General features: G+C 39.3%; 1 protein-coding gene across 1 annotated transcript in view; it reads right to left on the bottom strand.

Annotated features, from left to right (window-relative positions):
• LOC101996302 (cytochrome P450 2C55) overlaps window positions 1–13,097 on the bottom strand; it is a 17,117-nt gene extending 4,020 nt beyond the window's left edge. The window contains exons 1-7 of the mRNA XM_005352217.3: window positions 12,886–13,097; window positions 11,487–11,649; window positions 11,166–11,315; window positions 9,282–9,442; window positions 5,928–6,104; window positions 2,892–3,033; window positions 1,606–1,793 (exon numbers count right to left, since the gene is read on the bottom strand). Coding sequence (XP_005352274.1) covers window positions 1,606–1,793; window positions 2,892–3,033; window positions 5,928–6,104; window positions 9,282–9,442; window positions 11,166–11,315; window positions 11,487–11,649; window positions 12,886–13,053 — 1,149 coding nt within the window. The 5' untranslated portion in view covers window positions 13,054–13,097. The remainder of the gene's footprint in view (window positions 1–1,605; window positions 1,794–2,891; window positions 3,034–5,927; window positions 6,105–9,281; window positions 9,443–11,165; window positions 11,316–11,486; window positions 11,650–12,885) is intronic.
• Window positions 13,098–14,913: the final 1,816 nt, after the last annotated feature.

Raw genomic sequence — 14,913 nt, 5'->3', positions numbered from 1 at the left:
ATATATATACAGGGTCTTCTATTGGGCTGTTTTCTGTTTCCCTTTTTGTTTGCTCATTTGTTTATCTCTTTTTAAACTTTATCAGCATGTTAAGTTGCCATTTCAACATATCATGATGAATCAAAAATTTGTTTTCCTATATAAGGCAAAATCTATTGTAGACACACACACAAAATAAGCAATAATTCAAAACATGCTTACACACTTTTGGGGTAAACCATGTTGCAACAAAAGAGGTGTTTAAAAGAAGAAAGGAGGGCCGGAGAAATGGCTCAGAGGTTAAGAGCACTGCCTGCTTTACCAAAGGTCCTGAGTTCAATTCCCAACAACCACATGGTGGCTCACAACCATCTGTAATGAAGTCTAGTGCCCTTTTCTAAGCATGCAGGCAAACACTGTATACATAATAAATAAACATATATTTTAAAAATAAAATTTTAGAAAAAAAGAGAGAACAAATAAAGAAGCTATAATTAGACCAGAAAATAAATGATAATTGGAAGGCACTGCTTTTCCGTGCTTACCCTAATTATATATGAAATTCTCAAATTGAAATACTATACCACGAGAAACTTAATGTTCAAAAAATATATATTGTTAGTTTACTTCACTAATAGGTATGTATATAAACTAAAGGAGATGCAATAAAATGGTACAAGCACTGGAATCTGAGTAAAACAGAAGTAGCCATAATAAAATAAAATATACTTGAAGCCAAAAGCAGAAAAATGAGACAAAGTATGTCATAGTAAAAGAGTTAATTCGGTCACAGGAATATATAAAATTAAATTATATGTTATATATTTAATTTGTAATCATATACATAGATTCTATAATATAATACCAATTATCTATTGTATGTTATTACATGTGTTTCCAACATAAAGCATGGTACAACATAGAGCAACAAATATAAAAGCTTAACATATTAGGGTTAGACGGAAACATAGACTCCAATATAGGAAGAGTAGGGGACTTTGACACCTTTCAGCAGTATACAGATCTCATACCTAGCTAACAAAAAATAGCAATTTTAAGTGTTTTATAGAGTTTATACTTTATTCATAAATTCAGAAATCTCATTCATTCTGGAAAAGGGTAATCTATGTGGAAGCCATTGTACTGAAAACAATGTTGAGAAAATTAAGGAAAGGTCAGATAACCTGGGACCATAATCAAATCCACAAATCAAAAGTTTTAGCACATTAACGCATCAATAATTTGTAAATTACTGCATTTAAAATCACCCCAATAAAAAGACTCAGAGAAGCATATTAGAAAATCAACAAACTGAATATTTAACATTTACTTAGAAAATGTAAACATAACCCCAATAATATAAGAAGGCTATATTTGGATGACATTCACTAATAAAATGTCTCATAAAGCCTCAAGCAGATCTGTGAGTTAAAGGTTAGCCAGAGCTACACAGTGAGATCCCATCAAAAGAGAAGGAGGAAGAGGAAGAGGAAAGGAGGAAGAAACTTACTAGTCATACAGGAGTCCTGAAGTTTTCTCACTTTGTGTCGGTGAAGGATTGGAATCAGATTCTTAATTTAAAAACTAAAAGATAACTGAAGTGCAGGGTCAGAGAAATAAGCTTACCTTGGGGATTACATAATTTCTGAATCTGACATCACAGGTAGCTGCATGGGGCACGTTGTTGGGGATGAGGTTAACGTATCTCTGGATCTCGTGCACCGTCGCATCTGTGTAAGGCATTCGGGTTCTGTCCTGCATGCAGGGACTCCTGTTTCTGCCGATCACATGATCAATCTCTTTCTGGACTTTAGCTGATAAGGCACAATTGAGAAATGGTAGAGTTGCTATAATGATTCAAGCCAATATGAAGTGTGATAAAAAAAATATCAGGCCACACGCACATAATAGAATTAGAAACTTGGTATAATATACAAAACTCTCCCACTATTTAGGCATTATCTGTGCAGACAGGTACACTATTGTGCAGCATTATCAATACACAGAAATGATGAAATGCTTTTAATATGTAAATGTCTTATACCAATTAATTTTAATATTACCATAATATAGAAAATACACAAAACAAAAATTAATTTCACATCAAAATAACAGTAATTCTGAAAATGAAAACCTGAAGCTGGAGGGAAGCTTCAGTGGCTAAAAGCACTGGCCTGTCCTCCAAAGGACCCAGATTTAATTTCTATACCTACGGGTGGCCCACAACTGCCTCTAACTCAGTATCGGGAGATCTGATGCCCTCTTCTGGACTTGTAGGCACCTGACATGAACACAATCCTCAGACATACATATAGGGAAAACGCCCATGCACATAAAATCAGTAAATAAATTTTTGGATACTAATATCTGTACATGTGTGTATTTGTGTATATGTACAAACTTATCCTTTATCATCCTTACATTTCCCAAAGGCATTCACTTTGAGACATTCTAAAAGTTTTGTCTATAGTTTCTGTTCACATTTGTAAATAATAACTATTTTTATTATTTGATAATACTGTTTCTAAGCAGTTTTACAACAGAGATGAATTACACCCTATGATCACTTCACACAAAATATACTCACACACACATACATGCAAACATTCACACATACATATAAATACACACACATACATATGTGCGTGCACGCACACACCCACACACACACACACACACACACACAAACATATACACTCCAGACAGTAGCTGAAGTATCTTTTCATTTGGAGCTTGGATGTTTGACTACTGCTCACAGTAACTATACTTCCCTCTCTTGTTTTCTCTATTGTCAAAATTGATCTCATTTTTATCTTATCATACATGTATAATGACAGCTAGTGACACAAAAACATTAATATTCAACTTTTTTCAGAGATGTCAGCTTTGCCTCCTACATGTCAAACTCATACCTATGACCTCTGTGTGCTTCAGGAGGAGCAAGAGTCCGTATCGCAGGGTAGTACTTGTGGTTTCTGATCCAGCTACAAATACATCGGCCACTGTAGCCATCAGACTTTCAGTAGTAAACTCAGACTGTGGGTTGTTCTTTTCCTAGGAATTTTTATTTCATTATTCGATAGTGACAGTTATATTAAATTTCAACAAGTGCAAATAATACAGGTCATTCTACAGATAAGCAAATTTAGAAAGTGAAGGGTGTAGTAAAAACATTAGAGCAAGTGCACAATATGGCAGACCATGCAAATTACCTGACCCAATCTTCATGTTTATGCCCTAATTTCTTCCTTGCATCACAATCTAATTTCTTAGACCTTCTTCTAGCTATATTACACCATAAAAACCATGTCACACTAATAACATAAGAAAAAGAAGCCCCTGGTACAAATTTCTTGTTAGAGCAGCGGAGGTGATACAGCTGGAATATGAATATTTTGACACTTGTATGAGGGCTGGGGAGATGGCTCAGCAGTTAAAAGCACTTGTTGCTCTTCCAGAGAACTCAAGTTCAGTTCCCAGCACTTACATCAGGCTCCTCTGCAAATCCCTCTGTAACTCCAGCATCAAGGTCACCTGGATTCGTGTAGAAATACATATACCTATACACAATTTTCAAATAGTAATAAATCCTTGAAATCAGCATGAATACTCATGCACTAAAAGTGAAAGCATGGCAAGGAAGAGTTTTTAGAATGTGATACAAAATTGAATAAGAGACTCCAGAATCCCCTTCCACCTGTCTCTTTGAAGAAAAGACAGAATAGGATTTGAGCCTAACACACTTGTCTGTTTTTATCTATGTTGTTCTGCTACCAATAAAGACTTGGTGTCAGATATTAGCATGAAAACCTGGTAGATCAAAGATGCAACAGAGGAGCGACAAGCTGACCTTCTCTCCACACTTCCCAGAACAGACAGGAAGGAAAACAAGTCCACAAATCTCCAAGCCCCTTCCTACTCCTTGCTGTGCCTTTCTATCCGTATCCTGAGTTCTCTGTATTCTCTCTGGCTAATTTTTGTTAACTGGCTGCCGGCTATGCTCCCTGACTCAAGGTTAACTTTACTAACACAGTCTCAGGGCATCACAGTGTGATCAAATATTCCACAACCTTTGTCAACTGAGAAGTTATTTATATTTATACCAAATGGGAAGTAAAGGCTGAAATTATATTGGGCCAATAATGGCAATCCAAAGACTCTACCATAAAATTCTTTCTTGCTTGCTTTCTTCTTCCTTTCTTTCTGTCTTTCCTTCTTTATTCCATTTATTTGTTTGTTTCTATGGTTTGTCGAGACAGGTTTCTCTGTGTAACCTTGGCTGACCTGGAACTTGCTCTGTAGATCAGGCTGGTCTCAAACTCAAGAGATCCACCTGTCTCTGCCTCCCATGTGCTGGAATTAAAGGCATTCGCCACCACTGCCTGGCTAAAAAAAAAATAGTTTTTATTTTGTTTTTGTCTATTTTGATTTGGGATTTTGGTTTTTGGTTTTCTGGTGTTTTGGTTTTTAGTTTTGGGTATTTTTGTTTTTGGTTTTTGGTTTTGTTGTTGTTGTTGTTGTTGTTTTGGGGTTTTTTTGTTTTTGTTTTTTGAGATAGTGTGGCTCTGTTAACCTGGTTGTCCTAGAACTCGCTCTGTAGACCAGGTTAGTCTTGAACCTAGAGATCTACCTGCCTCTGACTCCCAAATGGTGGGATTAAAGGCGTATGTCACCACACCCAGCATCATAAAATTCTTTAAAAGTCTCAACATACAGAATTTTCTGAGTGAAGGAAGGACAAGGCCATAATTGAAACTTTCTATCTCAAAGGTTCCCAGTAAGTTGATTATTAATTAAGCAACTCCGAAGCAGAGGGAAATAAACATCTGTGTGGGGTCTCTAAACCACAGGGGGAACCGGCTGCTTTGTATAGGCCTGCAGTTACCACTAAGGGTGCTAACCACTGGGGAGAATCCTTTTAAGATGGTAAGTGCAGGTGTTATGCACATTGCTATTTTAATATAAATTATTACAGTCATCTTGACAAATAGCACGGTGGTTCATCAAAAGAGCAAAAATGAAAGAAATACGACTCAACCATTCCACTCTTCATCATACATCCCAAAACTGATTGAAATTAACAAGTCAAAGAGACGCCTACTCTCCTGTGTTACTTCCAGCATTGTCCCTTGAAAACAATCGAGTTGCCCATTGATAAATTGGTGGGTTTTTTTAAATATGAGATAGACTTAAAATTCAAGATAGCTGAGAATAAGGCAAGATTAATGACAATATTATTTCAGAATCTATTTTCTCATAATCCAGACTACCCTTAAGCCAGTCCAGAGACGGGAAAGACCTTGTATCTGGTCTTTGAACTCCATTCTCATCTCAGATATGACTCTACTGAACTCAGTGATTCACCCTAGAAGCACAAGCATTACACTGTCTTGCTTTAACCAAATGCCTGACTAAATCAAATCTCTTCATGCCAACACCTGTGTGTGCAGAGTACCTCAAAGACATCTTTACCTGTTTGTGCTGAATCATTTCTGGCTCTACTCAGCTAAGGTGACTTTCCTCCATGTCAGCACACATGTGAGCCTCTCATCACTGTGCACATCCTAATTCTCACTCCTGCAACCTCACTGCAAACACTCAAAGATTAGTAATGAAACTGAGTCACCAATGAAGCCTACCAGGTGAAGCTCATGTTTACCATTCTTCTATATGGTCAGGTTCACTTTTTACTTTAATGTTTGATATTTTATATTTTCAACATCACTTATATGTCTAACTACCTGAAATGTATATTCATTTTCCTCATATACTTATTAAATGAGGCTGATGTATTTTAATTGCTTAACAATTCATTTTAAAATATTAAATGACGCTAGTCCAATCCATGCCCACAATAGGAACTAAAAGGCTTACCAAGTGTTTCTTGCCTAAAAAGCTAAACTTCGAACAGTAAGAATAGAAATGAAAGCCCACAAATAACGTTTTACCTGTTCCATTTTGATCAGGAAACAGTCAATGAAGTCCCGAGGATTGTCCATGTCTAGTGTTTCTTGGTGTTCTTTCACTCGTTTCAAAATATAACTTTTTATATCAGCAAAATTTTTAAGTACTTTCCTGTGGCTCCCTGGGAGATAATCGAGGAAGATAGGAATAGCATTGCAGACCTTAAAGATTTAAAAATACGCATTTATTAGGCTGAATGTGGTCACTTACATTTGTAGACCGGTTACACAGGAGGCTTACATGAGCGAATCACCGTAGTCTAAGAGTTTGAGAAAAGCCTGGGTAGCATAATGAGATGCCGTCTCAAAAGAAAAAAAAAACTCCTAAGTTATAAACATGTATTAAAGTCATATGCGGCATATTCCAAGCAATAGTTAAAGGGTAGAGTGAATTAAAAAGATGGTGGTCATTTGACAAAGAACACTTAACCAGATATTTTAAGAGATCACTATGTTGATCAAGATGATCAAAGGTGAAAACTCAGCTCTGGAATTTCATGAGTAGACTCCTCTGCAGGTAGAGCTTGAAGGGCATTTATCAGGCATGATCTCGAAACAGATATGACTGTTTAAAACTGGGCTACTCTTTTTATTCCCTGACTTTTGTGGTTACTCCAGGTTATATATGATAGAGTGTCACTGATATATGATAGGGACTTATACCCATGAGCTCTTTACAATAGGGCAACTACACAAGACCTGCACAATGACAGCCCCAGCTGGCCAACATGGATGTGAGAAGTCTTACAAGGCCCCACTCCTAGATGAAGAACTAGAGGCAATTAATGGATGCTGAAAGTGGGAGAATCAGTCTTGTCCAGAGATGAGACCCCTGCTAGGTTATCCAGTACTAAACGGTTATCTTTAAATGTATGAACATATGAGCAATACATGTATTTATATATCCATGTGTATATTACACAATAATTAAAGAAGGAGAGGTTATAAAGTTGAGAAGATGTGAGGGGGCATAGAGGAAGAGCTGGAAAGGGAGAGTGTGGGAAATTATAAAAACACAGAACTCATCTATTGATGTGGGAGTGTCATATATCAATCTGTTGATTTCATTGGTTAAGGAATAAAGAAACTGCCTAGGCCCCTTGATAGGCCAACCCTTAGGTGGGTGGAGTAAACAGAACAGAAGGCGGGGAGAAAGAAGCTGAGTCAGAGAGTCGCCATGGTTCCCGCACTCCAGGCAGATGCAGGTTAAGATCATTCCTGGTAAGCCAGCTTGTGAGCTACATGGATATTAGAAATGGGCTAGTCCAGGTGTGAGAGTTAGCCGAGAAAAGGCTAGATGTAATGGGCCAAGCGGTGTTTAAAAGAATACAGTTTCCATGTAATTATTTCGGGGCATAAGCTAGCCATGCGGGCGACCAGGTGCCGGGGACGCAGCCCGCTGCTCCTATTTCAACAATCTATGAAATTAAATTTGCAAAATAATAATAACAAAATAATTGTTTAAAAATCTGAGCTGTTCTTGGGGACTGAAAATAAAGAACAATCAGATGTCAAGGAAATCACTGGAAGCTGTTGGAATACCTCTTCCACCGGATTTTGCTGATGACCTAAAACTATTTTTAAAAAGTCTTCTAAAAGCTATAGCAGAAAAACAAACCAAAAAAATGCATCAATACAAGGTGATAACAAGAGAACTCAATCAGTAAACACTTTCCGCACAAACTGAGGATCTAAGTCAGTTCTCAGAATTTGTGTGAAGAAGCTGAGTACGGGTGCCCAAATTTGTAATCCCACAGATGGGGAGGCAGAAGCAGGCATATCCTTTGGACTTAGTGGCCAACTGGTCTATCCTGTAGGTGAGTTTCAGGCCAGAGGGAGACTGTCCCTAAAACAAGGTTGAGATCCTGAGAAAGTTTGTCCTCCAAACTCCACATGCCTGGATACATATACATATGTATATGCACCAAACACATGTACACAAACATATAAAAATAAACAAATAAAACAACTTTAAAAATGACAAAGCACCAGGGGTAGGGAGAGCACACCTTTAATCCCTGTACTCAGGAGGCAGAGACAGGCAGACCTCTGTGAGTTTGAGTCTAGCCTGGTCTGCAGACCTAGTTCCAGGAACAGCCAGGGCTATACAGAGAAACCATGTCTCAAGAAATCAAAGTAAAATAAAATAAAATAAAGAAAAATATTTCTGCCGGGCGGTGGTGGCGCATGCCTTTAATCCCAGTACTCGGGAGGCAGAGGCAGGCAGATCTCTGGGAGTTCGAGGCCAGCCTGGTCTACAAAAGCTAGTTCCAGGACAGGAACCAAAAGCTACGGAGAAACCTTGTCTCGAAAATCAAAAAAAAAAAAATATTTCTAAAGAAAAAGAGAGTAGTGCAGGGGAGGGAGGAGGAAAAAGAACGATGTACTGAAGTAACTTCTTTCTGAAGTTGAAGCTTGGAGACAGTGTGTTGGGAGCCAGGGATCATGTGAACTATTATCTTCCCCACACTTTGTGCTGGTATTGAGCCTGCACGGAACATTCAGCTAAGTCCACAAGAGCCTTTACTTCAATAGTTTCCCTTTTTTGCACAGCACAGATAGAGTCCCTAACCTAACCGCCCTCCCCCTCTCTTTCTGAGAATTGGAGAGTCAATGGCAGCAAGTCCTGATTCCTGCCTGAAAGACAACTACATGGTTGTACACAAATAGTTTAACACAAAGTATATAAACATTTACCCATAAAATGCTGGGCTGGGTGTCTTAATGTTTGTGTTGAACTATCTACAAGGACTAAGAAATGGAACCAGCTTAGACACCCATGCAGGTTCGATTCCCAGTACCCACACGGTGCCCCACAACTTTCTGTAACACCAGTTTGGGGAATCTGATACCCTACGTCTGGCCTCTATGGGCACCAGGCCAGTATGTGGTACACAGAAACATGTAAGCACAATCCACATACATTAAAAAGAAAAAAGAGGGGGAGAAAAAGATAGAATTGTGGCGTTTTGTCTGTCCTTGTCCCATCTGTCTCCTTGGCTTGACAGAGGCCTTGATAATGACACCTTGTAACTAGTTTGTGGTTTCCTTTTGTTACTGTTGTGTTGAAGATCAAACCTTGTACAAACTATGCAAGCTCTTTGCACTAAGATTTCTCTTCAGCCTCTACCTCTATTTCTCCTTCACCTACTTTAGCCTCCTGAGTAACTGAGGGAGGGGAGGAAAGGTAACGGAGACTGATTCTGCTTTCCTACAAAATTCTTTATACCAAGCTTTGAAGTGAATGTCTGGAAATTAGACACATTGAACTGAAGTAAAAATTTTCATTCGTTAGAGAAATAAACATGATTTGTTGTGAAGAAAATGACTTTGTCTTACCTGCATCCATGGGGAGTTCAAAATTTTAAAGTTTTCATTTAATTTCTCCATCAAGTTAAGAAAATTCTTGTCTTCATAATCAAAACGATTGTGGAAAACAACAGAGCAGATCACGTTGGAGGGAGCGGAGCTCAGCATGAAGGTGGGGTCACAGAGTGAGCCTGAACGATTAGAAACATTTTTAAATGCCATTGAAACAGACATGTAAAGTATTATCTTTGCACTAAAAAAAAAACCAATAAATATTTTAGAATCTCTGAGGAAGTATTGGCACAGAAATTACCATATTGTCAAGAACTTCCAAGCACTTCCAATTAGCAATCCTAGCTTGCTTAATAATCATTAGCTAAATCTTTAGCATCTGCTTCCTGTGGAGACATCACTCTTTGGCTATACATTCTAAAGTTCTAAGAAAACACCTGACCTCTTTTAAGACCACATAAAAATTCAAGTTTTCAATGTAGAATCCTCTCTCTCTCTCTCTCTCTCTCTCTCTCTCTCTCTCTCTCTCTTCTCTCTCTCTCTCCTTTTTTTTTTTTTTTTTTTTTTTTTGAGACAGGGTTTCTCCGTAGCTTTTGGTTCCTGTCCTGGAACTAGCTCTTGTAGACCAGGCTGGCCTCGAACTCCCAGAGATCCGCTTTAATTGTTACAGGAATACTTTTTCCAAAATTGTGCTGTGCTTAAATATGACTAAAGTAAAATAATCAGAGCCAGTCTCTAGAAGTCTCCGTCTAGAGTTAGTTATAATAAAGTCAGGCTGAGCCGAATTTCACTCCTGTCTTCCTGAATGTTTTTTCTCCTGCCTGCTGTAAAGCCTGCAGGACATTAGGACATTCCCCTGAGGAAGACATGAAGCAGGGTGGGAGTGAGCCTCATTGTTAGAGTAGTCAGAGGCATCTGAACCATAAGGCTGCTCTTAGAGATCCCATACTGTGCCGTGGGGGGAGCGGGGGCAAAGGAAAACAGGATCGTCGTGAGAATTTAATAAAGGAAACATTTGGAAGAATAGGCTGTCCTTAGGCTCCTTTAATAATCAAAGGCATGCTTTCTATATCTAGAAAATAGCCACACCTGGGGGGGGGTCCCTCTCTAGATCTGGAAGTCATCTATTAATCAAAGATTTGTAAAATATAAAAAAATTAAAACATGGCTAACTAGCAAGTAACAAAGGATAGACTTTAACGTATAAGTAGAGGAAGCATTAAACATAGTTGAAATATGTTATATAAAAAATTTCACACATGTTACATATTAGCAGAATACCATCATAGCACATATTTTCTCAAGAGATATGAAATAGCATAGCAAATAGTGATTAATATCAAATAACCACTGACAGCTTTTAAACAGCCCTTTATTTACAGAGTAAACACAACTGATGAACGCAGCACTCAAAGATGCCTAAGTAAAATAAAATAAAAATATGATAAGTATCATTATTGGCAGAAGTTGCAAGCGTGCATCTTGAGGCAAATCTGTGTCACTGTGTCATTAAATTTTACCAAATAGATACAGACCACCTCAACAACAACACATGCCACTTTTTCATAGTCCATGAAAATATGATGGGCTCATTCATACCAAGTACAGATATTCTCTAAGGAAATATTCTTAATAATAAAGAAATAACTACACTATAGGAAAATATCTCATATAAATTTTTATGAGGCTCAAAACTTTCTATCTTCATGAAGTTCAGGTTTGAAAGCAAACTGGAGCAGAATAGGAGTAGCTGAGTATTATGATCACGTTGTATGCATAGTCAGTGTGTACAAACATAAGGACAGCTAAGCAGAGCGCTGGCTTTGGGCTAGCAAGAGAGCCAACAACCACTGCCATTGAAAACGGCATAATTAAGGAAGAGCCAGGTAAACAGATACTCACCATCTGTTTTTCTTAACTCTTCCACAAGGCATCGCGCTTCCTCTTGAATGCGATCCTCGATGCTCCTCTTCCCCATCCCAAAATTCCTCAAGGTCATAAGTGAGAAGCGCCGAAGTTCCTTCCATTTCTTTCCATTGCTGAAAACGATTCCTACCGGAACAGGAAATGGAAACTAGAAGTGCGACCCAAGACAAGGAAGAAGACTGGCCTCTGACTGCCGCTTGGCGCCCTGCGCTAGAAGTTTTTCCTATCTCATCCCATGACCCCTGCCCAGCACACACCTTCACATATGCATGCACATACATGTGAATGCACACTTACCAAGGCCATTATTCATTCTTTCGACAATTGGGAAGTCACCCCTTCCGGAAAACTCCTCTCCACGATCATCCAGAACTTCCTTCACTGCTTCATAGCCATGCACTACCACAGTGGGCTTCATGCCAAAATACAAAGTGAACACAGGGCCATAGACTTTGGAGAACTGGAAGAAGAAAGAAAATGTATGGAGCAGGAGAAGAATCTGGATGAGCTAGGCTGCCACTAGCGTCTTACTCCCCACATGTGGAGTTTGGCAACCACAACTTCAAATTTAGTTGGATTCAGTACAGAGAAAGCTGTTTGTTGTCACTTCTAGGTGCGGCATGAGCCTGGTGTACCAGGAGATTACCAGGCCAATAGTGTGCAAACTGTCAGAACCTTGACACGCTGAGGTAACTTTCCCTGTGGGTTTCCAGATGAAGAGAGAGATGCTGAAAGAATCTCAAAGTCATTTTAGTTTCCCATGGGTGAAAATTCGAGACTCGGATTTGAACCCTTCTCAGTAGATCTCTTCTACTTCAGCAACTGACCAGGGTCTGATTCAGTCCTGCAATAAATACTAGAAAGCTACCATTTTAAAACTCCCTAGGCAAGCAGTGGTGGTGTATACCTTTAATCCCGGCACTTGAGAGGCAGAGGCAGACAGATCTCTGTGAGTTTAAGGCCAGCCTGGTCTACAAAGTGAGTTCCAGGACAGAGTTCAAAGCTACAAAAAAAAAAAAAAAAAAAAAACTAAATAAAGAAGTAAATAAATAAATAAATAATAAAACTCCCTAGATGAGTGTGGTGTTAGGTGGTTTGTAATCCTGACATCACTGACTAAGGGACAGATAACAATAGTGCCAGCACATGCAATAGCCCAGAGAAAGACGATCTCCTTCACGGTGCTCATTCATAGGTCAGAAGCAGCTTTGCACAAAGTCCAGAAATGCCAGTTCCCCCAGTGGACCTTACTAGTTCTATGTCATGGACAAATGTTTAATGTTGACTTAGATTTCCCTGGTATCAGACATAACTTGTTTTTTGAATAAATTAAATTATTTTGGCCGATTTAAACACAAATATACAACATGTACATAGACAATCTCCTGTGAATTCTCAAAACAATTCCATTACCTTTTATCATGTGTAAAAAGTCATAGCTAAGGACCATGAAACAGAGAAAAAGTAGCTGTTCTCTGCTTTGTGGACTTTATCTTACAATGTAAAAATTTCTATTATGAACAAATATATTATCTCATTTAATCATTTCTGACAATAACAAATCAAATATGATACTCCACAGGACACAATTGCCTTATAGTAACATAGTTGAACCATTTGCTCCAGAAAAGTATTTATTTAACAGCTGAGATTAATTATTGCTTTCCAGCCACTGTGGAGCAGCAAGCACACTTACGTTGGTTAAGGATTTGCTGATGTCCTTCACGTCTATCTGCAGGATGTTTCCAATAAACGGGAGAGGAGTGGGGCCAGGGGGGAGCTTCCCTCTCCCCGAGTTCTGTCTCCAGAGTGAGAGGAGAAGCAGACAGGAGACAGTGAGCACCAGGACTGTGACCAGATCCATGGCAGCCTTCTCTTCTCAGGGAGACACCCGTGAGCTTGCAGTCCAGAGCTTTTATAATGCTCCCTGTGAACTCAGCATGCGCTCCTGGGGCATAAGTGACCAATCAACAAGGAGCACTGTTATCTATCTTCCGAGTGGACTCTGGCCTGTTGAAAAACACAGAAACTGCCCTTCATAATCCCGCTGCCCACCCCCTACCACCAAGTTGTAGTAACTAGTCTGGACTTGGACTTGGCCCAGGTACTGTTGTTGTGCTTTTTTATTTGGTGGGGGCATGTTTCAATACCCTAGGTAGTTCCAGTTGCACCCACCCTGAAGCCTGAACTGAGGCGCAATGAAATAAGTATGTGTATCCATGTGCACATCTGGGTGTGAATGAATGTGTGTGTAGCGGCCAGAGGTTGACTTCTGCTGTCTTCTTCAATCACACCTTTTCTTTCTTCCTTCCTTCCTTTTTTTCTTTTTAGATCAGATTCTTCAGTGAGCCTGGAGATCATTAACTCGGCCAGTAGCAGAAGCTTCAGGGATCCTCTTATCACTACCCAGCCCTGAGGTTATAGACGTGTTCTACAGAGCCTAGCTTTCGCACGGTGTTGAGGGAGCTTGCACAGTGGATGCTTGACCAAATGAGTCATTTTTTTCAGGCAGAACCTGAAGTAAATTCTTTGTGCAAAACCATTCCAGCTTCTAGACTGGGAGCCAGCTGGGAATTTAGGAGAGAATCCATGTACTATCCCTAGTCTATAAAACACTATTTAGCTAGTGATGCTTCTCAAACTGAAAGTCTTATCCAAGATTTCAGCATGCTGTGCCAACTGGAGAGTTGCCGAAAGAGAAAATGCCTATCATAATTCAAATATCCTTGATTTGGGGGGTCCTTTCCCCCCTGTGTACTATCCTAGGCTGTCCACAAACCCAATATCCTACTGCCTCTGCCTCCTGTGTGCCCCACCATTTGGAAAATGTGCACATTTTAACTGACACAACATGTACCAAGTAATGAGCTAAGTAAATGTATGCCTATTTTACCATTCAATGCCCTTTTAAAAACGCTTAGAGCAGGGATTTTTATTTCCAGTTGTTTTTTTAATGGATAAAGGAAGTCTGGGAGCATAGCAGACCTACTGATCTTTACTTCTTATATGGGATAACTCAGCTTTGAGATGAGATTTGTCGGCCATTATCGTGTCCTATGGCTTACTCTGAGGCTATCCAGAACAACCCCTAACCTCTAATTATCCTGAATGTACAGCATCCTGATTTGGTTCCTAAAACAATAGACGTCACACTAAATAGAAACTCTTATTTGAGTCAGATGTTCTCAGGGAAAAAAATAAAAACTGAACAAGTATCTCCTCTGCAGAGGTGAAGAAGGGAGAGTTATACAATGTTCTCCTAGTTATCTTTGAAGAGATTTTGACAGTTTAGTTCCCAGAGTTTTCACACCGACCATATTCCCTTGGATTCTCTCAATTACCTTTGCCTAAGGTAAAACTCTTGTTTTTATCCAGTGCTGAGGCAGCTGGGCCTTAGAGACTCACGCAGACTAAGGGCGGTAGATGCCCTGCACTTTGCAACCTTCTTCCCAGGCTTCGGTTCAGCTGGGTTCAACCATGAACCATGATTCAACATTCCATGACTCAGGCTGTGACTTTCACATCAATATGAGTTTAGTTAATAATTACAGCTCCTCTGTGTTAAAATGGGCGTTGGAAGATTACTATACAGCACTTATTGCTTGAGTGGATGCAGGGTATGGTGAATTCTTTATCCAAGGCAAAGAGAGGCAGCCATATCTGACATGATTCACATCACCCTATAACCTAATAGCTGCAAAGCACAGACAGTCCTCTTTAGAGC

The sequence above is a fragment of the Microtus ochrogaster genome, chromosome 8 (genome assembly GCF_000317375.1).
Source record: "Microtus ochrogaster isolate Prairie Vole_2 chromosome 8, MicOch1.0, whole genome shotgun sequence".
Taxonomy (NCBI): Eukaryota; Metazoa; Chordata; class Mammalia; order Rodentia; family Cricetidae; genus Microtus; species Microtus ochrogaster.
Note: the sequence above shows the minus strand (reverse complement) of the source record. Positions and strands in the feature narration are given on the sequence as shown.